This window comes from Alexandromys fortis, unplaced genomic scaffold, assembly GCF_014885135.2.
Source record: "Alexandromys fortis isolate MF-2015 unplaced genomic scaffold, M_Fortis_MF-2015_v1.1 scaffold_1, whole genome shotgun sequence".
Lineage (NCBI taxonomy): Eukaryota > Metazoa > Chordata > Mammalia > Rodentia > Cricetidae > Alexandromys > Alexandromys fortis.
Genome location: NW_026067927.1, coordinates 29,331,377 through 29,358,464, shown reverse-complemented (window position 1 = coordinate 29,358,464; position 27,088 = coordinate 29,331,377). Strand labels below are relative to the sequence as shown.

The window sequence follows — 27,088 nt, the reverse complement described above, 5'->3', positions numbered from 1 at the left end:
GAAAAGACAGTTGAGTTTACTGTTCCCAACCCTGGACACTCTGTCAATCTTCCCCAGAAGTTTGTAAGAACAGAAAAAAGCTATAAGTACCATCTGCACTCTTCCATGGACCTACCCAACTGCCCAAGCATCAAGGCTGGCAGCACAGATGCAGACGGTGGCCCGGTGCCTCTTACATCTCAAACAGTTTCACAAGGAAAGAGCGCCATCTCTATACATGTTCCTTTGAAAGACGTCTTTTAAAACTTTGGACACTTAACTATACCATAACAAAACTTGAATTTTCATAATTTTGGGTGGTTCTCTAAAATGTTTGTCTTACGAGCACAATCTGACCACTGCTATTCATGCACGCATATTAAACAGTAAGACGAGACTTGGAGGCAGTGACAACTAAAAAGTAAATGAATTAAGAGTTAATAGCATTAGCTAAATGTTCTCTGTGTTTGGATGAGTTAGGTGGTCAACAGCCCACCTCATGAGAACTGTGAAGGAGTCTTTTGCATTTACAGACTCCATTTTAAAACAAGCCACAAACGGACTGCAGAAAATAGAGGTGGAGGGGGTGGGGGTGAGGGGGCAGGGCCCATGTAATGAAGAAAACATGTTGATAATGTGATAGTAATAAACCAATTCTTTATGACAAATTTGTCACTGAAGTGACTTTTGCCAACACGAAGACCATAAATCACTGAGAAAATTTTGTTACACAGAGATACACTGAGACATAAGATTAAAAAACAATGCAAACTATATGCATATATTTGCTACACATTTGGTAAGGTACTAATAAGGTAAATTATGACACTATAAAAATGATTTCTAAATATGTACATTTTAACAAAATCCTGTATTGCATTTGGGTGCTATCATTAAAACTGCAGTCAGTGAAGGAGAAGAACAAAGTCAAATGCATTAATTACAATAAGCCATTCAAAAGGAGAGCTGTTATTGCCTAAGGACCAATAATAAAGAAGTCAAATATCACTTATGACATTATGATTAACGTGATATTACAACATAAATATGGTGTAAGAAATTCTTTACTTTTACTAAGAAAAAAAATTATGAGCCACAAAACAACATAATGTTTCATTATTTCACTAGTTTCCAAAAAAAACTTGTATTAAATTGAAGAGGAAAGTAACTTGCTTTTAAATTACATTTAGAGGTACAAATTTTCATCTTTTAGAAAATTTAGAAACAGGAACTACTTTAGAAAAACAATAAAAGGGTTTACAAAAGTTAAAAAAATTATGCAATACTTGAAGCTACTCCAAGGCCCCTGGATAATACCTTCGTCAGGACGTGGAAGATGTAGGGGTACATCAGTCCCTTCTTGTGCCTGTGCTCAGCCACTCTCAGCACCTCAGGTGCGACAGGGGGCAAAGGAGGTGTGGTAATGTCCATGTGGTTCCGGGTGGGCATCGACAGGAGGCACGGGATTGGCTGGACAGTGCCCATATGGCTCCCTTTGACTTCAGCTAGCTGGCTTCCCGAAGAGGCAGTGGATGAACCTTCTGCCTACAGAGCAAAGGGCAGAAGTAGAGGAAAGAGTTCATGTCCCGTTCTCATTACCTCAAATATACAAGGCCCTTGTCCACCTAAAATCCACAGAGAGCACAGAAATGACCCCTGCCTGGAGTGGTCAGATCCAGTGCCAACTGAAAGGCAGATTGGCCAGGAAACACACTCACCTTTCTCTCTTCAGATTGCCTTATGCAGAAAAATGCCACCAACACACACTGTGCCAAGGAGGCCAGCACACATTGTCTCCTGTAGTGTGGGGACTGGAATACTCATCTCAGCAAGCAGCCACAGCTCTCCCGACCCTGGGCTCCCTGCACGGAGTTTCCAGCTCTCTGATCATCACTATGTGTTTCTGGCTCTCTGTGTTTCTGTTGTCCCTAAGATCTTGCTAATATTTTACTCACTAGGCAACCAGCACTCAGAGAGACTATGCATTTGACCACTGTTCTATAATCAGTAACTCAAAAAACTGAATTCATACCAGGTCTGACAAGGCAAAATTTCCATCTAAAATTTTCTGTAGTCATTAAAAAAGCCCCTATGTAATTATATGGAGGCAAAAGTAAAATAGAATATTAACAGCAACAATATTAACAGCAACAATGCAGGACACCACAAATCCTCTCTCTAAACCAATGTAATCCCATAAAAAACAAAAACCAATGACTCAGACCTATAAAGGCCACAAATGACAATGCAGTCCTAGGTGGAAAGTGCTCATTCTGTTAACAACGCTTACACACTGCAGGCACAGGCCGGAAAGCCGAACCACGATGGGTTAACTTGGGATGGTACCAGTGCCAGGCAGGGTGCCAGGGAGGAGAGAGACAGAGGCAGGTACCCTGGCATACTCTGAATTGTCTGAAAAACTGCCCAAGAGTAATTATTATTTGTACAATAAACTTTTTTTTTCCTTGAACGGAATGCTGGAAAAAAGAACTGCTTACTGCTTGATTTGGTGTCACCGTAAAACATGTATGTTTTTCTGTTTTGTAATAAATGTCTTCATTACAAGGATATGTAATTGAGTGCTAATTTTACCCTCTAATACATAAGTGCCAGATTTGGTCTCAGAAGAACCCGTGAAAAATCCATACGAGCTTTCTATGCTTTCCCTCTTCCGTAGGAATACATGGTACAGAGTGTTTTGCTAGACTCTTTCATGAACAATACCTCCTCATGAAGTATTTCTGCTCCTTTTATTTCTAACTAATTCACCATTATTAGTTGACTCAGAGTTTTAAAGGAATTTCTGGTACCCAGATAATCTTGCCTAACCCTTTTGAAGCAGGAGTTTTGCTCTTCCTCGGGAACCACAGGAGGCAGACATAATCTTGCAAATCAAAAAGTATTCCCAGAGGTCACTACTAGCAAACAAAAGTAGGTATGGGAAAAATAGAATTCAGTTTACTCCTACTTTTTTGAGACAATGTCTCACTGTCTAACCCTGGCTGGCCTGGAACTCACAGATCCACCTACCTCTGCCTCCCCAGGGCTGGCATTAAAGACAGCTCCACCACACCCAGCTACTTCTCTACTTTTAGCAAACACACTCCAGGTGCTTTCTCAGTCTTCACACAGTCCCTTAAAAGGAGACACAGTAAGGCTCAGGTACCATGTCCTGGAGAAGAAAGTGTGTCTAGGTGCCATGCTTCCCAAGCAAGCAGACTGGGGCAGTTTAAACAATTCTTTCCCTTCCTGAGCCCTCTGGAAAACATGTGGCTCACCACACATTTCAGAAAGGATTTTCCTTTAACTTGGGCACCAGTGCACATGCGCAATCAGAAACTAAGCAACACAAGGTGTGGGCTCTATACCTTCACTTGGTCTCCTGGGTCTCCTCGTGTCAGTGGCTCTGCATGGCTTCCTGTCTTCTCCCAGGTAATCTTGTTCCCGCCGATGTGGCTAAACATAAAAGAACAGACTAAACCACCTCACAATGAAAAGAAGGGTCTGAACTAAGTCTGTTGACTCAATAGCGATAGCAATAACTTTTCAGGTTCTAATGGCCTTATATTTTCCCCATAGTTCTATTTCGAGATTATTTCCTCCTGCATCAAGGGGAAAAGAGGATATCAGGCACTAAGCCATGAGCAAGAAGTTCAAAGGTGTGCTCACAAGAAGAGTGCTGAGACACAGGCAGGTTGTGGCCCCAAGGCACCTTGACAGTCATCAGGAGAGGAAATCAAGCATCCCTCACTTCCAGCAACACCTCTTAGGCAGGACAAAATTCAATGGTCTCTGGAATAATTTCTAAGTGTAAGATAAGAACATTCTTATCCCACCTTTGTGAGGCAGGGAAGGAAAGCGGGGTGTAGTTCAGAGAACAAGGACAGATTCCCATTTGGAAAACAGCTTGGCAAAGCAGAAAAACAGGGTATGGAAAAGAGATAGGACACCAGAAGGACATATTTCAAGCAGCACTTGATAAACTGCAGGTGACTCATGAGCTGTCTGCAGCCTCCGAAAACACTTCACTGAGTTTAGACAGTATCTTTAAAATCTGAAATGCAGCAGATGAGATGAGTGGTCTGGGTAAATAAGCATTACTTCATGAATCCTTTGTTCACTTGGGCTGCTCTGGATGCATGGTCCAACATCCAGCCTTCATTGGCAGCCCTCTATGCCTGATTACCTCTTTAATCACTACAGAACATGCCACTTCAGGATACTTGCTCGCCTTTCCAACTGATCCATATGGCAAATGGAGAGATTAAAATATTCATTAATTCTTCTACCCACTAATCAATATCATTTTAGTTTTTTCCAAAAGAGGTAAGGAAAGTGTTCTAAGGACTGTCCCATCCATCTTACATCAAGAGTGTTGTTCCACATGGTGACACCCCAGAGTTTCCTTGATCCCACTCACTACATGGCAGGTTCTTCTAGCCAGACTGTAGTCAACAAAAAAAAAAAAAAAAAAGACTTCCATTGTGCCTAGGTTCCCAGGGTCAGAAAAACCATTGTTCTGTACAATATCACCACTGTGTATAAAAACTCAGTCATAACTAAACACACAGTGATGACCAAAAGGCGAAATGAACACAACCACCTCTAGGAAGTGAAGGGCACATCACTGAAAACCATGGAGAAACAGAGGAGGGTTCTGTCACAGGTCCTCGCCAGTTACTTGTTGAGTGCATATTGTCCAGCTAGGCATCAGTGAATGAGCCGCTGAGAATGCAGAGGTGTGACACAGGTGGCAGATGGAGGCACAGGGAATGGTAAATCCATCACTCAGTATACAGTCAATGAACACAACTTATTTCTTATGTGACAGAAAAACAGCAAGTTCTGAATCTGCTTTTAAGCAGAATTACCTGGAATGCTCAATGAACCCACAAGTGTGTATACAGTGTTCCTGGGGTACCTGAGGTTACCCCAAAACTGAGTGGCAACAGTAGGAAGGAAAGATGAAGGGGACTCACTTCTCTGATGGCTCTGCAGTTGAGGTAGAGTTCTATGCTACCTAACATCCCAGAGAACCTACATGTGCCTGTCTGGTCATACACATACCATCAAGTTGAAAATACAGTAACACCAAATCCACATCAAGAGGCTATCCATTACTTTACAATGTAAGAAAACAAGGTATATGGCCAGAATAAGAATAACCACTTTGGGGCTGGAGAGATGGCTCAGCGGTTAAGAGCATTGCCTGCTCTTCCAAAGGTCCTGAGTTCAATTCCCAGCAACTACATGGTGGCTCACAACCATCTGTAATGAGGTCTGGTGCCCTCTTCTGGCCTGCAGGCATACACACAGACAGAACATTGTATACATAATAAATAAATAAATATTTTAAAAAAAAAGAATAAACACTTTGCTTTGAAGAACAGATGTAGTTCAGCATTCTGTAACTCATTTGACACGCCTGGTAACACCTTAAACTTATTTTTAGAACCAGATGTCTCACCAACCAGTATTAGCTATCACTGAATCTCATCTATACTCCCATGGGATAAATCTTTGATGATCAAATTCAGGCTCAGAGAAGGAAATCTTCCCTCAGCCCCCAAGAAAAAGGCACTGGACTCAGACCCGGACCTATTATTCCAGACTGCGTCACATACTGTGACAGGACAGTCACCCGCAGATGCAGCGCAATATACATGCAAACCACAGCAAGCAAGCAGTCACTTCCACCTGACTCTGTGGAGACAGTTGCAGAGGGAAAGGCCAGTGAGGCAGGGCAAGCTTTGTAGGATAGCAGAGAGCTGGTAGGCAGCACAGTACTGGGATACTTAGATCACAAGCGCCTGGTGAAGGTAGCAGTGTATTCTAGACATACACAATCCTATTCCACACAAGGTCTTCCTTCAGAGAATAAGCAGTCTTTCCCGTGTGGTGGTAGGACATGGCTCACATTTCCAAGACACCAGTGTCTGTGAGCTCTCTATTGTGATAAGATTAATATGAAACAGTTAGCAGACAGCTAGAACATAGATTCTCTTGTTGTAGGAATAAAGATTAAAGTTATTTTCCCAACACATAAAATTCTGAATTGCTTCAATGGAAAGACCTCAGAAATGTGTTAAAAGAATCAAAATATAAATGCAAATTCTGGCACATTAGCCCAACCATTGGAAGAAAGCTTATCAGGTGCACACAGCAAGCCATTCTCTCAACCCTGTCCACAATGTCCTTGAACCCCAGAGTAGGGAAACATGAATTCTCTTTGTTAGCCACCAAAAGATGGATGGGTGGGTGGGTGGACGGATGGACAGACGGATGATGAATAATAAATTTAAGGTACCTACTTCCTCAAATACTATATCAAGAAGGTGAACAAAACCTTTTAGTAATTCATTAAAAACTGAATCATTGCCGGGCATTGGTGGCGCACACCTTTAATCCCAGCACTCGGGAGGCAGAGGCAGGCGGATCTCTGTGAGTTCGAGACCAGCCTGGTCTACAGAGCTAGTTCCAGGACAGGCTCCAAAGCCACAGAGAAACCGTCTCGAAAAACCAAAAAAAAAAAAAAAAAAACTGAATCATTGTTTTAGTTTTATTTTACTCCAAAGGTTGATTTTTGAACAGTGTGACAGTTGCCATTTATTCCAGACATCTTAGTTTATATAATTCATAAACAACTCAGCAACACACACCCCCATCCACATTTGAGTGTGCTGGCGTTTGGCAAGAAGAAAACTACATAATCATAGCTAAAACTGCCAACCCAGATCCTGCAAGGGCAAAAAGCAGCCCTGCAGGCCTTTGGACATTGGCACTCATCTTCTTGAGCTCATTTTTCACAGGTTAGATGTGATCCTCTGGGAATTGGGTGCTATTAGAATGGGTAGAGGAGAGCTTATGCAAGAAATACTACCATATTACTAGGATACTGTAACTCAAAGTCAACAATACATATTGCACATCCTATTACACTGGACTCTTCTCTCCATGGAAGACATACAACCATGTTCATGAATACAAAACAAGTCTGTACAAAGTCACAAAACTGAAATGTTCATCTTCTCTGAATAAGAAATTTCATATGCACACTTAAAAACATCAGTAAAAAGTTAGCAATACTTATTAAGTGCACATTATTTATTAAATATAAAGTATTCATATACATTATGAATTGTATACATGCACAAATATGCTTAAATAATATCAAGAAAAGGATAGGAAAAGTATGAAGAAAAGAAAAAAGACAAGCTGTCCCTCATTATCATAAAATACAGTATATGGTAAATGCAGAGAAATAAGGTGTTATGCATTCATAAGTTTTGGCTGGTTAAGATCCAGATTGGGAATTGTGCAGGATTCTTTGTATTTTCTAAACTTTTAACTCTACATAATTCTGTCTACTAAAGGTGATAATTAGAAAAATGCATAATGAATAATTTAAAATATCCAAGTTATTTGTCTCCTTTGATTTAAATCTTATAAGCCCAAATAAACCTCTGAAAGCAATAAAAAATAAACACCTCCAATACAGACCCAACTGTAATTCTTAGTCCAAAACTAACTACAAAGGTTCAACAGAGGCCAGGAAAGGAAGAAAAACAATATTAACCTAAAAAAATTTGCAATTTAAACCAAAAAAGAGAGCACGAAGTACGCTCTGTTGCTATTCTGATGGTGGGGGGAATAACTTAGTTAGAAAGTAGAACATGTCTTTTAGGTTTTTTTTTTTTCTCAACTACCTGTCCTGGGCCTAGGCAACTGGCTGGTTCAGTTGCTGCCCTAGACATAGACAGGCCTGTTCTCCTCCACAAACAATGCATGAGAAAAGAACAAGTCTGTGCAGAAATCACCAATTAAAACTTCTCACCAGCATGCCCATGCAGCCCACCTCTTCTGGTGGCTGAGCTGGGTGGGAAGTGGCCACACACATCACAGAAGACTCCAAGGGAAAGGTGGGGCAGCGCCATCTTACCATTCAGTCAACTGGAGAAACCAAAACGCTAGGCAAGCCTTAAACAAATAAAGGCCAAGGAAGAAGTGAAGCATGGGGACTGCTCAGTTCATACAGTCAACAAACCTGGCAGCACGGCCTGCCTATCTACCCAGGAGTCAGCTAGAATGATCTGCACCCCGTGGCCTCATGGGTAATGCAGTTCTTTAGGACATCTCTGCAGCATAGGCCCCGTTGACAGTAGTCCACACTTGGCTTCATGCACATAACCAAGCAGCTCTTGCCAGAGTATGGGCAAAAACAAGGGCGAAGTTCTGCCAGGAGTGGTCCCACCTGTATTCTTCTCTATTGATTTATCTTTAAAAACAAATATTTGATAGTTTAAAGGTTTTAAGCTACATTTTCACCCCCTCGGGGAAAAGAACCTTCCTTTTACATATTTCCTGATATCAGTGTTACTGCCAATTCATAAGTGTCTTATCTTTTGCCATTTAAGACATTTTACTATTGTGTGTATGTACGTTTACTGTGTGCACACCTCATGTGTGTGGATACCCATGGAGGCCAGAAGAAAGCGTCGGATCCCCTGGCTCTAGAGTTAGAGGTGGTTGTGAAACACCTGATATGAGTGCTGGGAACCCCAGTCCTCTAGAAGCTCACCTATGGAGCGGCACCTGATCTGTCCTCTGCTCTCTAGATTTCCTCACATGGTCATCCTGTGGAACCCTACTTGCCATTTGCAGACTGTCCTTCAGCACAGAATACCATCAGAGCATACTTCCTCAACCATTTCCAAGAAGTGCTCAAGCATTTCCTGGGCAAACGAACAGATAACTTCCTTTCCCTTAAGACTCTCCTAAAAGCATAGTGTTGGTCAAGCCCAAGTGAAAGGTAAAATCCTGACTTATTTATTATTGCTACTAATAATTTTGTTTCTGTTTTGCTTGAGTTTTTGGAAATAGGATCTCACTCTATATAGTACAGATTGGCCTGAATCACTATGTAATCCAGGCTGGCCTCAAACCCACAGCAATCTCCAGCCTCAGATTTCCAAGTGCTGGAATTATGGGTGTAAAATACTGCACCTGGTATTGCTTTTATGTTTGGGTACAAAGTCTCATTATGCTACACAGGCTGCCTGAGCACTTAGGCTCACAGACCATATTGCTTCAGTCTCCTAAATAGTTTGGACAATGACATTACTGACCAGGGTGCCAAGCAACTAAGAGCGCAAGGCTCTGTTTTCATTTGCAGACTTGAGCTGCACAAAGCACACTTTACATGCAACTTACTCAACAGTCTACAATCCTCCCTGAGGGCTGTGACCCCCACCACCACATTCATAAACCTGCACAGCGTCTTCCACAAAGCAGAGCATGGAGTCCAGGGCTTCAGGAACAGGCATCCTCCGTCCTCTGCCACTGTCCTCACATTTCTAACACAGTTTCATATTTATTGTCTTCAATGAGGCAAACCAATTCAAGGAATTAAATTCCTGAGTCACACAACTCAGGTCCAACCTTGACATGAGTCTGTGTATGTAACAAACTTCCTGAAGGACACTTTCTCTACAACAATGGCAGAACAAGAACTGCCAGAATGAGCAGTTCGCATCCCTCTGCAAGAACAAGATGTCCAGGAAATAGTAATTTCTGGGGAAAGATGACAGGAACTTCATGAGAGAGTTCTAAGAACCCGGGAGCAGCCAGCCAGAATCTTCACAACAGCAAAGAGCTGAAGACAGTCTCCTCCCAACCGGACAGCAGCACTCTTCTCAGTGCCCGTCCTCCACATCCGGTAGTCATCATCTACCCTGTCCAAGTGACTACCTGGACTTGGTTTCTGTAACTCTGCCATTGCGAGGCTCAGAGTCAAAAGCTTTCTTCTTTTGCCTTCTGTGTTTCGCAATCGACAACAAATGATGCCTGTACAGCTGCCTTGCTCTTACTGACCCAGTGAAATGTTCCAGAATTCTAGACAGAATTTCTAAGACCACCTGCCAGCTGTCTTCAGGTTTGATGAGAATTACAGCGTACTTGTTTGAAATGCAGATTTCTGGGGTGGCAACCCAAAAATTCTGGTTCAAAAGATCTTATGATCTATCATCCTGGTAAACAATTCAGTTAAAAGTACAAATTCTTAAAAAATTCTTAACTTTATTTGGACTTGACACATCCTGTCAATGAATATCAATTTTATATTTCTCTGGTCCAAACAAAGTGTGTAAATTCAGTAAACACTGATCCAGGTCAGCAGACATCTGCTTCCATTTTGCAAGTAGACACACCAATGAAAACTTGCATTAATGCTGGAAACTGTACCTCTCAAATGTCTTGTGTCTGAGGGCAGAGGTAAATATAACAGGTACCAGCCTTGCTGGCATCCATGCAGTAGTAGCCTGCCCTGGTTGTTTACCTCACGAAGTGGTGCTCACAGTAAGGAGATGGCCTCGCAGGAAAGACACTTAGTCCTTTCCTCCCTTCCAACAAAATACTTTAGGGGACAAGAGAGGATACAGTGATGACTTCTGCCATCCGACGTTAACCAGCTATGCATTTGTGAATTGATTAGAACCAGGCAGCAGTCCACACTTTTGGCAAATGGCACTATTTCAAGAATGGTGCCTTGAGCTGCATAGTTTAAAGGAGTAATTCGGGGCACCCTTCTCCAGCGAGCCAGGGGAGTTGATGTCAGGGGAGTTGGTGCACATGATGGGCCCATGGTACCTTAGAGCAACACCCCATATTTAAGAGGTGACATACATGAGTTACTGTTAAACTCTCCTAGGTTCCTAGGGCTAAACAGCAAGATTTGGCACTAGGCAGACCTCCTCTAGGTACAAAAGCACCTACCTGTGGGAGACCACTTTTGGCACAGACCCCAGGTAGCTACGGAGTTAAGGAAGCCCTCAGGTCACACACCAGAGCATCTGTGACTGTGCATACTCACTTGGCTGCCCCGCCAGTGCCCTCATCATTGTCTGATGATGATGACGTAGAAGAGCCAGGAAAGTAGGCCGAATCCACGTGATTGGGGCTGCCACTCTGGGCTGGGTTGATGGGCGAGGAGCGCTCATACAGCGGTGTGTGCTTCCCCTCATGAGGAATGTTGGTGTAGCTGTTCTGCTCTGTCAGGTTCTTCCCGCTAGTATCCAGGGCGAGGGCAGGCTCAGAGAGGCTGTATGGGTATGGACCCTGGCCTGGGCCGCCCCCTGGGCTAGGCACCTGTGGGACCTGAGGTGCAGAACACAAGTCAGTGCAAAGGGCTAGAAAGACCCGAGGCAAGCCTGAATTGGTTGTGTCCTCTTCATTTTTTAATTTGACAAATAGGCATCTATTTTATATATCAACCTAAGAATTTAAGGACATTCGCATCCAAGGCCCATAGCTCTACTTGACTCAGGGGTACCTTACCGCGGGCTTTGCTTGCAGAGGAGTCTGTGGAATGTTGAGCATCTGAGGGGGAACATATGGTGGCACCATCCCAGGCATTCCAAATGGATTTGGTCTGGCTGTTTTGTCAAATGGGAAGAAAATAATAAGACAACTGAGAAGATAATGACATATCTCCAAGACATCCCTGGGGTCAGCCCAGAGCCCATGTGCCCTGCCCGCTTTAGATGCCCTGCTTCCTAGAAACTTGTAAAACTCAGATTTATCATGTGGCTTCACAGGCCATGACTTCCTCATCTTGCTTTAAAAGTGGAAACAAACCAAGCTTAGAGTTCCCAAAATCAGTTTTCTCTTAAGATCAGAGGGCTTCCTAGCCTCTGCTCTGAACAGCACTGGGCAGGGGGAGCACACGTGACCACCACCTCTTATCCAGTTTCCAAACAAGAAACCTACCCCACTCCCAGAGTTCCTCATTCTCCCTGTCTAAAAGCAAAGCTCCAATACCAAACTGTAGGGGTAATTCAGGGTCAGACTAGGACTACAAATGCAATACTAGCTTTACTGCTCCAATCTTGCAGGCACAGGGTCTCCTGAGAGTCATGGTGCAGCTCACAAACACTACAAGAAAAGCAGAGACCTCTGCACACTTTCTCCTGTTCCATGAGGGTCCAGAACCCTCACAAGCTGCCATCTATCTCTCTAGCATTCTCTCTCCAAGAGCCTGCAGCTCTCAGCTCTGAATTGCCACAACAGGTCTTTGATCTTACTAACTAGAAATCCCGGCACAGCTTCCCCCTTTGTACTGAATAAAGAGAATGCACTACAAACAGCTAAGAAGAGTCAGTCATGTGTGCTTAAAGGGCACATTTACACATGCAGACACACCAAACGTGCATGCACCTGCATGTAAGCAACAAGTCTACCAGTTCTTCTCCAAGTGTCAGGTAAAAATCACCACACCTGTTAAAGATGTTCTATGGTAATTCAGAATCACAGCTAAAAGTAGGAACAATAAAATGCTACCAAGTCCAGCAATGTTGAAACACTGTCACTGGAATCACTGTAGAAGGCCTGTTTAATTTCTGGTGGCTGACCTTTTCTATTTGACTTTTCATTTTTATTGGGGGAGGGGGATGTTTGGAGACAGGGATTTTCTGTGTAGCTTTGGCTGTCTTAGAATTAGCTCTGTAGACCAGGTTGGCCCCAAACTCACAGAGATCCACCTGCCTTTGCCTCCCAAGTGCTGGAATTAAAGGCATGCACCAACATTGCCCCCGGCTACCTAACTTCTGAATACAACAAGGTCTAGACTTCCAGCCTACAGTCACCACTGTGCTGTGCTCCTTTTCTCTGGAACAACTAACACCTCCCCAAAAAGCACAAACAAATAAAACAATATGACATAAAACCAAAGATTCTCTTTAAATTGTATTTCTATTATTTTTATTTGTGTGTACACAATGTGTTTCCGTCATATGAGTGCAGGAACCTATGGAGGCCAGAAGAAGATCATCACTGGATCCCCTGAAACTGCCTCACACAGGTGCTGGGAATCTAACTCAAGTCCTCTGCTGAGACAACTCTCAGCCCCACCAAACCAAACATTGTAGACAATGGCTTCAAACATACCCCGTGTCTTCACAGAGCAAGCTACTGCTCTCTCATATGTCAGGTTCTGTGGTGACTGAATGAATTCGTCTGCATTTTCCTAAAATATCTGATCACTCAGGACCTGTCTCAGGGGCCCACAGGCTTCCTCTAAATTGGTTCTTCTATTCCATGCCAGTGCAGCAGCTAAAGAAAACCATGGTCCCCTTCTCGATGACAAGAGTGTCTCAGAAGGGATATAGGGCCCAGTGTAGAGGCAATCCTGCGCCTTCCTATTTCCTTCTGTCCACCACATACTAGAGGCAGGCTTTTGTTAGCAAAGTATGCACAACAAAGGAGAAAAAGAATGCAGGAAGAATGTTTACTGAATGTAGAGTATTTTTATAACTTAAAACAGTGTCAAGTATGACAGACTTCTTCAGGAATGCACAGGAAGCGGCACACACAGCCTCTGAGGTGTGTTCACTGACTTTTCTCCCACAGACCCCAAGCACAGGTCCATGACCCACCCCAGTGACTCACAATGCCCACAGAGCTGCCTAGCTTTTGCTCTATATTAAACTGAGATACTTGCTTAAAGGAATGGTGTTAAACTAGGACCACTTCCAGATAACGACAGACATTACAGTCCAGTCCCTACTCCCTGCCCGACCTAACAGAGGCTAGTCTGTTAACTCAGAGATGCTACATTAAACAAAATACAAAATAGTAGCAGTAAACTTTTAAATGTTCTGGAACTAGGAGATGGCTCAGTGGATAAGAGTGCTTACTCTGCAAACAATAAGACCTGGATTCAAATCCCCTGTAACCTCAAGATCAGGCAGCACAGGTCAGCTAGCCAGCCTAATGGAAAAGGCAAGCTTCCAGTTCAATGAGAAGTCTTGTCCCCAGGCAATAAGGTAGAGAGCAAAAGAGGAAGACAACCTATATATCTTACTTTTTTAGGGATGTTAAAAATGGAGCTTTGGAATTTTTGATTCAAAGAACAAAAGAATATAACTCCTGTTGTTGACATTAGCTTTCAATGATTATTTTATAATTACTCTTTTCAATGGGAACATTTACTGGGTCCTGAAAGTGCTTTAGACTTTATCTAGTCATTGCTCCCTTGTCATAACCCCAAAACCACTGATCTTTTTCATTGTCTGCACATTCTGTCTTTTCCTATGGAAATATGGGAGTATAATCCACACAGTTGGAATCACGCGGTATGGAACCTTTAGTGTCACTTCTTTCACTCAGCAATGTGCACCTAAGTTTCCTCTGCGATTGTGCGTGGCTGAATAGTGCTATACTATACTAGTGCTATAGTTATCCACATCACTCTCCTAAGAACATCCTGGTTGCTTTCAAATTTGGACAGATACAAATTAAGTAGGTAGGAGCATGCATGGCAGGTTTCTGTGTGGGCAATATCCACAAATATGACTGCTGGATCATACTGTCAGAATATGTTTTGCTTTATGAAAAGCTGCCAAACTGCCTGATAAAGTGTCCATCCCATTTTACATTCTCACCAGTAACGAAGTTTTTATTATTATTATTATTATTATTATTATTATTATATCTTCATTAATTTTGTGTGAGGGCATGTGTGTGGACACCTGGCACACACATGACATAGCATGTGCATGGAGGTCAGAGGACAGCCTGTGAGAGTCATCTCTCCCTCATTCATATGGGCCACAAGAATTGGATTCAGATGGTCAGGAGTGGCAGGAAGTGCCTTTAACTGCTGAATCATCTCAAGAGCAGCAATAGACATCTTGTTACTTCGCATCCTCAACAGTGTTTGATATAGTTTTAACCTTCTGGACAAGAGTGTACTAAGAGCTCATTTATTTTTCCTAACTGGTGGCTTGAATGAGAATGGCCCCCATAGGCTCACAGATTTGAATACATAGTCTCCAGTTGGTAGAACTATTTGAGAAGGATTAGGTATGACCTTGTTGGAGGTATATCACTGGGGCCAAGCTTTGAGGTTTCAAAGGCCTGTGCCATTCCCCAGTAGCGCCATTCCCCAGTAGCGCTCTCTGCTGTGGCTCTGGGGTGAACTCTCAGCCCAGTCTGCGTGTTGCCATACTCCCTGCCATGATGGTCATGACCTTACCCTCTGAAACTGTAAGCCCCAATGAACTTTTTCTTTTCTAAGTTGCCTTGGCCCTAGTGTCTCTTCACATAACAGAAAGGTAGCTAAGATAATAAGGAGGGATTGGTGCCACCGTGCCGACACTAGTCTGCGCTCACGTAACTAGCAGGACATTAGTACTTGTGTCATCTGTCACTTTAAACCACAAATTCTGAAAACTCAGCTTAAATCTTTCTCATGCTTGTGTTCAGAGTGGTGATTCATGACAAGCTGTAGCTATCAGTGTGCTGGGACACAAATCACATCATCCCTAGTATGTGTATGCTGACACGCAGCACAGTACATGTGTGGAGGTTGGCAGACAACTTGCAACAGGGAAATCATACTCAAGAGGACAGGCATGTCAGCAGGTGCCTTACTGAGCCATCTCAATATCCCCTGTACTTACTTTTAAAAAATCTAAGAGAAGGCATAAAGACATTATCTGAACACATACTTTTTTTTAATCCTTCAACAATACCCCACGAATCTAGCTCACTGGTAGAATGTTTGGATACTGATGTCTCTCTAGGCCCCCAGCGTAGGAGTATTGAAACTCTAATGACCTTTATCAGGTCAGGTCCAGAGAAAGGTCCTTCTTAAGGTGAGTGTGTTGTCCTTTGAGTGGATTGATACAGAAAATGAAACGGAATTCTGAGTCAATTCTATCCGTAAAACACTTAAGTATCATTTGAAATATAATATTTCAATATGAAAATATTAATGTACTTCACAGACATTATAACTTAATTTAAAATTCACATTGTTTACATAAAATGCCTTCAACATGGTTACCAGTCTTGATCAATGCAATGTCATATGTACAATCAGTCATCCCTCAGTATCCCCAAAGTATTCCAAGGGTATTCTGGTAACTCCATTATCCCAGTGGATACCAAAATCCATGGGTGTCCTGATGTGGGAGTGATTTCTTACTAATAAAGAAACTGCCTAGGCCCATTTGATAGGCCAACCCTTAGGTAGGCGGAGAAAACAGAACAGGATGCTGGGAGAAAGAAGCTTAGTTGAGGAGTCACCATGATTCTCCCACTCCAAACAGACGCAGGTTAAGATCTTTTCTGGTAAGCCACCTCGTGGGCTACACAGATTATTAGAAATGGGTTAGATTAATATGTAAGAGCTAGCCAGTAAGAGGCTACAGATAACGGGCCAGGCAATGTTTAAAAGAATACAGTTTCCGTGTAATTATTTCGGGCATAAGCTAGCCATGTGGGCGGCCGGGTGCCGGGGACGCAGCCCTGCCGCTCCTTCTACAGTGTCCAAGTACCTTCTATGTATGGTATATTTGCAAAGAACCTGTACACAAAGAATCCATACACAGACCCTGTGTGTACCCTCATATGTACTTCACATAAAAAGACTTAAGAACAACAATGACTAACTGCAAGGTAAATGCTCTGTTGCTATATTGCATTATTTGGGGGAGAAATGATAGGGGGAAAGCAGTATATTTCACACAGTTTCCTTTCCTTTACAAACATTCTAGGAACTTAGATATGGAAGGCTCACACTACCTTTCTCCTTTCTTCCTGTCCTTAATACACTGAGGCACCGTGCTGCTCACATAATCTCAGATAACTGCATAGACAGTAGCTGCTGCTTACTATCCCATGGGCTATGGTCAGGAAAGCTGTTTCTAAAAGGTTCCTGTGATAGACAGTTGGTCCTTAGTTTGGTGGTACTGAGGGTGATGGATGGAACCCTCAAGAGCTGGAGCACAGCGGGAACTCGTAAAGACCCTTGGAAGGGCTTTGTGGAGCCCCGTCTGTCTCTCACTTCCAGTCTCACAGTATGCTCTCTTGTTACAGTAGAGTTACCATTGTGGCCCATCTGCTATGAAGTCCTCATCAGAGCTGAGCTGATTCCAGTGCCATGGCCCAAGTTTCCAGAAGTCTCAGCTAAATAAACATTTTAAACATTGTTTTATTTGCTTATTTACTGTACACATGTGATACAATATGCATGTGGAGGTCCAAGAACAAGTTATGGGCATTGGTTCTTTCCTTCTACCATGTGAGATGTGGGGATGGAACTCAGGTTTGGCAACAGGGATACCCTTTACCTGTGATCCATCCTGCCAGCCCAGTCTCAGATATTTGGTTATAGGAGTAAAAACCAAAGTAATAGAGAGAGGAGCCAAATGTTGGTACTCGATGCCTATCCTCCTCCCTTAGCAGTCAGGCTTCCTGACCATTCATTCCAGCACTCCATCACTGAGTCAATCATTTGGTGCCCTTTAGGCCATTCTGCCTATAACAAACACTTCACATACACTTTCTCTTTCATGTTCATGCAGTGAAGCCACTACAACACAACACGAAGCCCAAAGCCAGCAAGTGGCTGTATTAGACGGACCCAGACACACAGGCTAGTCTTGATTTCATGCTCTCTATCACCCCATATGAAACATCTCCTGTGTGCAAAGTATACAGCAGATATACCCTGACAGAACAATGTATACCGTCTCATTCTATAAACTGTGTTCCTTTTCCAAGAATAATGCCAAAAGACAATACATTACTTCATTCCTTTGATTGAAAATCTTAGTGGCTTAATTCACTCAGTCAAGTGTTTATCCACAGAGGATGCAGAATAGGCCCTGATTCCCCTGGTTCCTGCTCTCTGCAGGTGGAAGAAGATGTGAGGCAAGGCCCAGCAAGCACGGGAGACAGTGTGTGAGGACTGTAGCAACTGAGAGAAAATGCTGAGTGCCCCCAGAGAACAGACACTCACATTTGAGTCTCATACACCAGTTGTCCCAAATCCAAGGCAGTCAGGGAGAGGAACACCAGACCTAGTAGTTGGTGCAAAGGCCACCACCAGAAGCTGGCTTCGTCCACTCGAGACAAAAAAGTTATTGTGCCGGGCTGGAGAGATGGCTCAATGGTTAAGAGCACTGATTGCTCTTCCAATGAACCTGGGTTCAATTCCCAGCACCCACATGGCAGCTCACAACTGTCTGAAGATCCAGTTCCAGGGGATCTGACACCTTCACACCAATGACCATAAAATAAAGTTAAATAAACCATAAAAATATTAAAAAAAAAAGTTATTGTGCCATGGGCCTGAGGGGCAAGCTGTCAGCAGGCGGGGTTACTGTGCCATAGGCCTGGGAGCAGGCTGTGCAAGGTCAGGTGTAAGCAGAGCAAAGAGATGGAGTCAGGCCAGGTGTGATGGGAAGCCAGTGCAGGGGTTTAAGAGTAGTATCGTTCATGTTCTGAAACATTACTCTGACTGCTCTGAGAAAAATGAACTGTACAGTATAGAACTGAGTGAACAGAATACCAAGAGAGAGGTGGGGTGAACAGATGGCCAGGCACCCCTAGTCCTTCAACCCCACCTCCCATTTGTCATGCCAAGGCCAGCATCTCTGGTCCAGGTTTCCAATGCCTGACAAACACTCTGACAGAGCACCATGCATGAATCCACAAACAACAGTTCTTAGGTTCTGGGTAACGGTGCTTTCCACACAAACCGGATAACTTAAGTTTGTGCCCCAGAGCTCTCTCAGTAAGAGAATTGTCTCTTGAACTGTGGCCCACCCCCATACATGCACAACAAACAAACATAAAAACTTTTTAAAAGTATAATTCCCACATATATCTAATGAATATTCCTATTTTGCTAACAGCTGGCATAAAAAACAACATCAACAGGCTGGGGTGCCACTTCTTAAGACTCTTCTTATCTCTGCTGAACCTGCCCTGCTGCAAGGGGGAAAACATGGCTTTGGGGGGGAAGGGGAGAAGAAAGAAGAGAAGAAAGCAGAGGAGGAGCTACTGTCAATCTACTGCACTGTGTCCTCAGGAGACTTCCCTGCGGTGACCTGCAGCTGTCTCCATAGCCCCGAATTTTCTCTTAGGAGCTGATACAGTCCCTCTTAGGAACTACCAAGAAAGTGGGCCACACCTGTGTAAGGGAAGAAACTAGTACTTTCAAAGAACAAAGTTGCTACACGTGGTGGTGTGTATCTTTAATTGAGCACACAGGGGCTGAGGCAGGTGGATTTCTCTGTGTTCAAGGCCAGCTTGGGCTTCATACAGAGACCCTGTCTCAAAAAAATAAATAAGTAAACATATGAAATCTGCTGGGGAATAATTAAATCTCAGAATTTCTACAGTTAATGGCAATCACATGGGGGCTTTGTTTACTTACCTAAGTAATGTGGAGGGTGAAATGGCATAGGCTTGCTAGTTGCTGAGTAATATCCAACTGCTCTCTTAAATCGAATGACTTTGTCATCTGTTCTAGACTAAAATAGATGTAGGAAAGCCTTAGTTATGCCACTGGTCATAATTTTATCATAATTCAGCACATAAACAATTTATAACCTTTCAGGTTAGATAAGAACAGAGAATGACATGAAAACCTTAGATCAAACACAATAAATTATTACCAAAAAATTAATGTAAATTTAAAGCAATGTGGTCAGAAAATAGATTTCTCAGCTGGCATCAGGGATGGGCACTGGTTTCTCTGACCAGCTCTGTTTGGTCTCTGACCTTCCAGGGGTTTTTGACCTTCTCTCCACCCCCCAGGACCTCCCAGGTGGGATGGGCGGCTTAGACAGGGAGGCTAACAAGAGCCTGACTTAGGCTCTTCAGGAAGAGCCTGGGTATCTCAACCCTCATCTGCTCTACTGAGCAGACTTGTCTACATTCTTTACTTCCCACACAGAAAGTCTAACCTGCAATCTACAACACCATATGACCAACGTGCACTTTATCTTTTGAAAACTTTGGCATGAGCCAGGCATGGTGATGTATGACTTCAGTCCCAGCACTCAGGAGCCAGAGGCAGGTGGATCGAGAGAGAGGGGGAGAGGGAGAGGGAGAGAGAGAGAGGAAAACGAAAAAGGAAAAGAAAAAAATAAACCAACAAAAACAACCCTTTGGCACATGCATCTTATGAACACAGAGTACCACAGACTCTGTCATTACCTACACTAACTCCCCTCCTGTTCACCTAACAAGCAAGGTGAAGAGGCTCAGATCACCCAGCTGATGGAAGACATACTGGCTACCCTAATCCTCCAGTCCTACAGCTTCATATCCCAAGCACATGCTTCCAGTCTACAATCCTGGGTACAACCCATGCAAAGCCCAAACCTTTTCCAGTTCGTGTTGTTACCTGAGAATGCTGGAAAACATCTTTAGCTATGGCATCCAGGTCAGAGGTGTCGTGAATGTTGCGGACATAGTCGGCTACAGCTTTGATCACTACATCACAAGGTGGCAAGACCAGCTGGTGGGCTCGGACCTGGGAGGACAAAAGCACATGTCAGCAGTAGGCACGAGCCTCAGAGATGGGTAAGTCTGCATGTAGGGCCCAGACATTGCAAAAGTATGCCTACTGGTCCTACTAGGACCTGCCTACCTCCCACCCGTGAGACCCTGGCCTGGACTTCTATCTAAGAACAGCTAGCTCTACAGCCAACTTTTTCTTTCAGATGAAAAAACACAATTCATCTGCTCAAACCCGTGACGCTGAAAGAGCATGGCTAGGCTTTCATCATTCAGTGTTCTGAGGACAGGACCTACATACATCTCACAAACTGAGCAGGGTCATTAGAAGCCATTAGCTTCCTTTCTGTATCAACAGGTTAGGCAGTGTGGTGTGATCTTTGAACCTGTACTCAAGGCTCCCCGAAACTTGAAGGATAAACTCAGTTACCAAGTGCCTACACCCACCAAGTTTATCTATGAGCTTGACAAGAGTACCACCTCCCACTGAAGGGCACATTTGAAAAGAGAGAAATAGAAGCCGTGTGGTGGTGGCACTCGGGAGGCAGAGGTAGGCGGATCTTTGTGAGTTCAAGGCCAGCCTGGTCTACAAGAGCTAGTTCCAGGACAGACTCCAAAGCTACAGAGAAACCCTGTCTCGAAAAACTAAAAAAAAAAAAAAAAAAAAAAAAAAAAAGAAAAAAGAAAAGAGAAAAAAAGGAAAATATAGTCTGATATCCAATAATGAGAGTGGGGCACTCTCATTATCCAAGAACAGCTGCTACCAGAAGGCGAATTAGTAAATTAGAAGAAAAGCAAAACCACCCAAGAAGAACAATGACTCTCACTACTGTCACCATCCCACTATCCAGAACCCGCACATACACTGTTGTGTCAAAAAAAGGTTGCCAACTGGCTCACCTTAAAAGAAAAAAAAATACTGTCTTGGATTGTGTGGATGGGCAAGGAGTAATGATAGGGTCCTAGATGCAAGAGAACAGTGTCTATGAGGCGGTGTGAGAAAGACAGGACCTGCCATTGCTGGTTTTGATGACAGAGAAGGGAGCCAAAAGCCAAGGAATGTGAGCAGCTGCTGAAGTTAGAAAAGTTCAGGGAGAATTCTCTCTGGAGACTGCAGATAAACACAGGCCTGTTATACCTTGATTTCAGTGCAGCAAGATCCATTTGGACTTCTAGTCTCTCTAACACTGAGATAATGTTTGTGTTTTTTTAAATCAGAGATGTATGTATGGGGAGGGGAATTATTTAAGAAAACTTTAACCTTAATAAATAAAATGGAAATACATCCACTTACGCTTTAAGATTACTATGCAAATTTCCAGATGACCAAAGCTACATTAAATTTCCCTTTAAAAAAAAAAAAAGATAAAAGGTAGTGTGTTTTTCCCCCTAGACCAAGTGGAATTTTCCATGTGGATCACTGTTTACACCCTAGGAGCAGCACTCTCTGTTCAGTTCGTAGACTCCGGTTCAGGGAAAATAGTAGAAGGGCTCCCTAAGTGTCATTGAGGGGGTTACTGATGCTGACCATCAGCACACTCCTAGAAGCCTAATGGCCCTCAGTGCATGGCAAAAGACTACTGTCACTCATGCTCCCAGTAAACAAGCAAAAGAGCAAAAGTGCCTTGAACCACTCTAGATGGAAGGAGTATGCTCTGTGTCACATGGAGTGCTTCAACAACCCCAGGACAAGGCAAGTGAGATCACCAGAGCAGCCAAGGAGGAGAGGCCAAGACAGAAATCCTGGGCTAACCCACACCACTTTACTCCCAAGTTCCTGCTAACCAACACTTAAGGCACCTTGCTCACAGTGAGTGCCCCGCCAGCAAGGGCAGCATGTGGGTTGGGGGATTGGGGAGAATATCCTCATGTTCTGGCTTCAAATTATAATCCAAAGGTTCAACCCTACAGGTGTTTGTGACTAGCTGGCCACTCAAATACCAGACACAGCACTAATCTCCCCAGGCTCACACAGTATCTGAAACACTGGTTATTTCAGGTGGCTTTATACACTGAAGTACAATAACTCAAGATGGCAAGAACAGAAGTCACTGGATATAAAACGGCTTCCTGATTGCCTCTTTCAAGAGCAAAGGCTGACCTCAAATTCACAGAAATCTACCTGCCTCTGCCTCCAAAGTGCTGGGTGGGATTAAAGGCGTGCAACACCACCACCTGGCTACTTTCTTCTAATGCTTATGGATATGCATTGGTTATAAAGATGACCCTCACTTCACTTCTGATGAAAATACCTGGCCATACATATGTGCTGTTTCTGAATTGTTTCCTTCCATTGATTTTTATGGTCATCTTGACTGATAGTGGTAGCTTTAGTCTTAAAATTTGACAGGGTTAAGTCATCCTACTTTGTTCTTCATATTGAAAATTATATTTGGGGCTGGGGAAATAGCTCAGTGGTAGACTTGTCTACATGCTCGAGGTCCTGGACTTAGATTCCAACACAAGAGAAAAATGGGGGGAGGAGAATGGTTGCTATTTTCAGTCCTTTAAAGTTCCATATGCATTCTTAAATCAATGTGTACTGAAATTCTTGCTGCAATCGTGATTAGAAAGGACATTCTGACAATGGGCTCACAGACCCTTTCTTTAATTTAGACCATGTCTCCACAATGACATCCACCTGTTCTCTGAGAGCAGCACCATTATACCCTCCAGGAATAGAGCATGGGAGGAAGGTAAGATGGATGACGTGGGGGTAGTGGGTGCATCATGCTTCATCAGGAGGTCCCTGGGTGTTCTTGTTTCAGTACAAGAGGTAAAAGTGACAGTAGTAGAAATAATTATTTAGAATTAAGTCATTAAGTGGAAACTTCCAGAAGACAAAATCTGGCTCCTGGATCTAGAGACAGGAGGTTGCAGTAGAATACAAGAGGACCAAGGGTGTAACCTAGATGTCTGCACTAAACTAAGGTACACTGAGGACCACGGGCTGTAGGGGGTGGGAATAGGGCAAATGACAAAATGTAACCAAGTTAGTGATGTGCAAGTTAACAGGACACCACTGGGAAGGAGAAAAGGCAGCAACAGTCTGTAATCCCAGCTTTCGAGAGGAAGGAATAGAGGCTGGAAGATGGAAAATTGGAAGCTAACTTGGCTCATTCTGTTTCAAAAATCAAAAAGAAAAAATACTTGCAAATCATATATACAGCAGAAGAATTACATCTGAATATATTAAAATCTGTTTTAACTTGATGAAGATAAATAACTCAATTTAAAAATAGGCAAAGGATGCCCGGCGATGGTGGCGCACGCCTTTAATCCCAGCATTCGGGAGGCAGAGGCAGGCGGATCTCTGTGAGTTCGAGACCAGCCTGGTCTACAGAGCTAGTGCCAGGACAGGCTCCAAAGCCACAGAGAAACCCTGTCTCGAAAAACCAAAAAAAAAAAAAAAAGGCAAAGGATCCAAGTAGACCTTCAACCAAAGGAGACAGGGAAATGGCCAATGAGCACAGGAAAAGATGTGCACCACCATTAGTCATTAGAGAAAGTCAACTTGAAAGTAAAATGAAGACCTCATTAACCACCACGATGACTAAGTACAAGAACAGGCAGTAACCTGGGCGTTAAGGGCATGCAGAAATCTAACCCTCCACAAGTTGCTGGGAGAACAGAAATCGTACAGCCACTGCACAGCATGAAATGGTGTGATGAACTCTCAAAGCACCAAGCACAGAATGAGCACACAGCCTAAACACTAAGGAAAAATGAAATGTATAAAAAAGTGTGCCAATGTGTTCATAATAGAATTTATTTAATTTTTTTAATCTTTTGTTTTTAGGTTTTTGTTTTGTTTTTATTTTTTGAGACAGGGTTTCTCTGTGTAGCTCTGGCTGTCCTGGAACTTACTCTATAGACTAGGCTGGCCTCAAACTCACAGAAATCTGCCTGTGTCTGCCCCCCAAGTGTTAGGATTAAAGGTGTGCACCACCAATGGCTTACAACAGAATTCACCAGAAAACATAAACAACCTAAAAGTCAATAGGCTGACAAGCAAACAAAAGGTGGCATAATCATACATGGGGTGTCATCCAGCCCCAGGACGGAATGTGGTGCTGAGACATGCCACAGTAGCAGCAGACCTGAAAGCATTATGTCAAGAGAAAGGAAACCAAACAGAAAAATGGTCTACAGAGCAAGTTCCAGAACAGGCTCCAAAGCTACATAGAGAAACCCTGTCTCAAACAAACAAATAACAACAACAAAAAAAGCAGAGACTACATTTCATGCTAAATCTAGGTTCTCAGAGTTCATATTAACCACTGAGAACATACAGTTAGGCCAGCAGCGATAGCTGATGCCTGCAATCACAGCACCTAGATAGAGGGCAGAGACAGAAGGATTGTGATGAGTTCCAGGCCAGTCAGGACTATACAGCAAGACCCAGGCTCACTTTTCTCTACTATTTAAAGTCTAGAGAGTAAAAATGGAAAAATAGGAAAGCCATAAAGATCAACCAATAAGAGCAGAATGTCCAGTCAAAACACCTCAAGTTAGGTGCCTCCATTTTTTTCTTCTATAATCAGGCAATGTTTTGCTTTTGTTGGTTTTTTAAGAAGGCAACCCGATCAAGGTCATCTTGATCTAAACAGCAAATTCCAGGTCAACCATGTTTAGATGCATGGTGAAACCCTGTCTTTAAAAAAAAAAAAAAAAAAAACCTACATAGTTTTGTACTAAAATATTTACAGGACCCTTTATAAAAATTTTCAGTACTTGTAAGATTAAGCCTTTGTGTAAAAAAAAAAAATTCAGTACTTTATAAGCATATTCTAAAAATTATTCATTATACTAAGAAGCAGTTAAAATAGGCATGGCTGTGGCACTATACTAACTGGGCCTTTGAAGGGCATTCTGAAGGAATGCATAAGTCTGCCTATCACACAGGTGCTGAGAATAAGGAGGAAGCAGGACAGAGTCACAAACAAGACACTTCTACCCACACAGCATGTCCCCTTCTTCAGTAAAGTACATAGTGCATTGTATTATATGTACAAAATCACAGTGGCCAGTCAAATGCTGGAAAACCAAGTGACATTTGTACCTTCAGTGAGGCGAGTGGATGCTCTGGACCAAGTAAACTCCAGTGAAAGGAAGCCAGATCCTCATCAGGTAGTATGTGGTTTCCTAGAATATAAATGTGGACAGTGTAAGAGCCATGGATCAGTGACACAGGAGACTCCTACACCACTGTGTGCTAGCTAATGCGTACTCCACTTTCAAGAGAAATCAAGCATTTCTTCACATTGTTCTATGAAGCAACACACAGCAGGCAGTCCTGACAGTTGACTCAAACACCAGGGGAATTTTCAGATAGTTTGGATACCATTCGTACTAAGGATTTCACAGAGCTACACACCGAATCAACTTCCCAGCAGTATGCAAAACTTCAGTCTAAGGATTCCAAGAAGTCACATAGAGACGAGACCTAAGTTTTCATGTGTTCCTGAAACACCTGTGGTTCAAAATTACTTGACAATGATATAGCCAGATGTGGACTCGTGGTTATTAAATATTCCCTAGGAAGATGAAATAACAACAACTGTGTCACAGCATGACTCACCACCCACCAGTATCTGTGACAGAGCACAGACTATAATATCTGAGCTGTCTGTCCGACCGCTAGGGCTATGCCTGTCTATAAGCAGAAACTATATTCTTAAAGGGCGTTCTTTCATAGCAGGGTTCTAGGGCCCCAAACACATCTCTAGGGTGCTGCTACTCGGTGCAATTTTAAAGTAGTGATTTCCTAAGCAACTCTGTGATGTTTGTTTCCTGGCTAAATCACTTCTACATTAAAACATCAGACCCACCAACTACCTACTAACAGGCAATAACACAGGCAGCACTGCTACAGCCTATTATCCCAAACACACAGTGTGAACCCCAGGACACCCAGACCAACACAAATAAGCCCCAGCTGTGCACACAACTGGGCTCTGTATTGCTTACTGCTGTAAGTGTTCTGCCCAGAATTTTGTTGTGAAATACAAATTCTAAAGATTCAATTTAAGAAAATAAGAAGTTGCTGGGCGGTGGTGATGCATGTCTTTAATCCCAGCACTCGGTAGGCAGATGGTGGATTTCTGTGAATTCAAGGCCAGTCTGGTCTACAGAGTGAGTTCCAAGACAGCCAGGACTGTTTCACAGAGAAATCCTGCCTTGAAACCTCCCCCCTACCCCCGAGAGAGAGAGAGAGAGAGAGAGAGAGAGAGAGAGAGAGAGAGAGAGAGAGAGAGAGAGAGAGAGAGAGAGAGAGAATATGAAGTTAATTTTAGTATGAGAAATGGACTTTGTAAAAACTCAACTCAAACATTTTTAAATGAATATTCCACTCAACTTCCCAAACATTTTAAATAACTGTACTTTCTATTACAGAGAAGGAAATAGTTTTATTTAAAGACAACAATTTTTTTACAAAACCTACAATAAATAAACTTACTCATAATTTATCTAAACTTCTTGAACAGACTAGACTCTATACCTCAAGTTAACTGGATAACATTTAAACTTCTGGGAATTGAACATAGGGCGGACATCATTCTACCACTGAGCTGCAGCCCCATTTTACTTTTTTGTCTTGTGACAGGGCCTTACTAAGTTGCCCAAAAGGACTTAAATTTTTGATCTTGTTGCATCATTCTCCTGAGTAACAACATACAGACCTAGCTAAAGTATTACTTGGATTTTTTTCTTCACTTATTTCAAATTTTTCTAATATAATTATCTAAAAAAGTATGAGTTGATATTACCTCAAAGAAATATATTCAGCATTTCTTAA

General features: G+C 42.9%; 1 protein-coding gene across 1 annotated transcript in view; it reads right to left on the bottom strand.

Annotated features, from left to right (window-relative positions):
- Fam120a (family with sequence similarity 120 member A) overlaps positions 1-27,088 on the bottom strand; it is an 81,360-nt gene that overhangs the window by 32,772 nt on the left and 21,500 nt on the right. The window contains exons 3-9 of the mRNA XM_050144180.1: positions 25,352-25,434; positions 20,177-20,305; positions 19,202-19,298; positions 11,311-11,408; positions 10,847-11,130; positions 3,348-3,435; positions 1,297-1,524 (exon numbers count right to left, since the gene is read on the bottom strand). Of these exons, the coding sequence (XP_050000137.1) occupies positions 1,297-1,524; positions 3,348-3,435; positions 10,847-11,130; positions 11,311-11,408; positions 19,202-19,298; positions 20,177-20,305; positions 25,352-25,434 (1,007 nt within the window). The remainder of the gene's footprint in view (positions 1-1,296; positions 1,525-3,347; positions 3,436-10,846; positions 11,131-11,310; positions 11,409-19,201; positions 19,299-20,176; positions 20,306-25,351; positions 25,435-27,088) is intronic.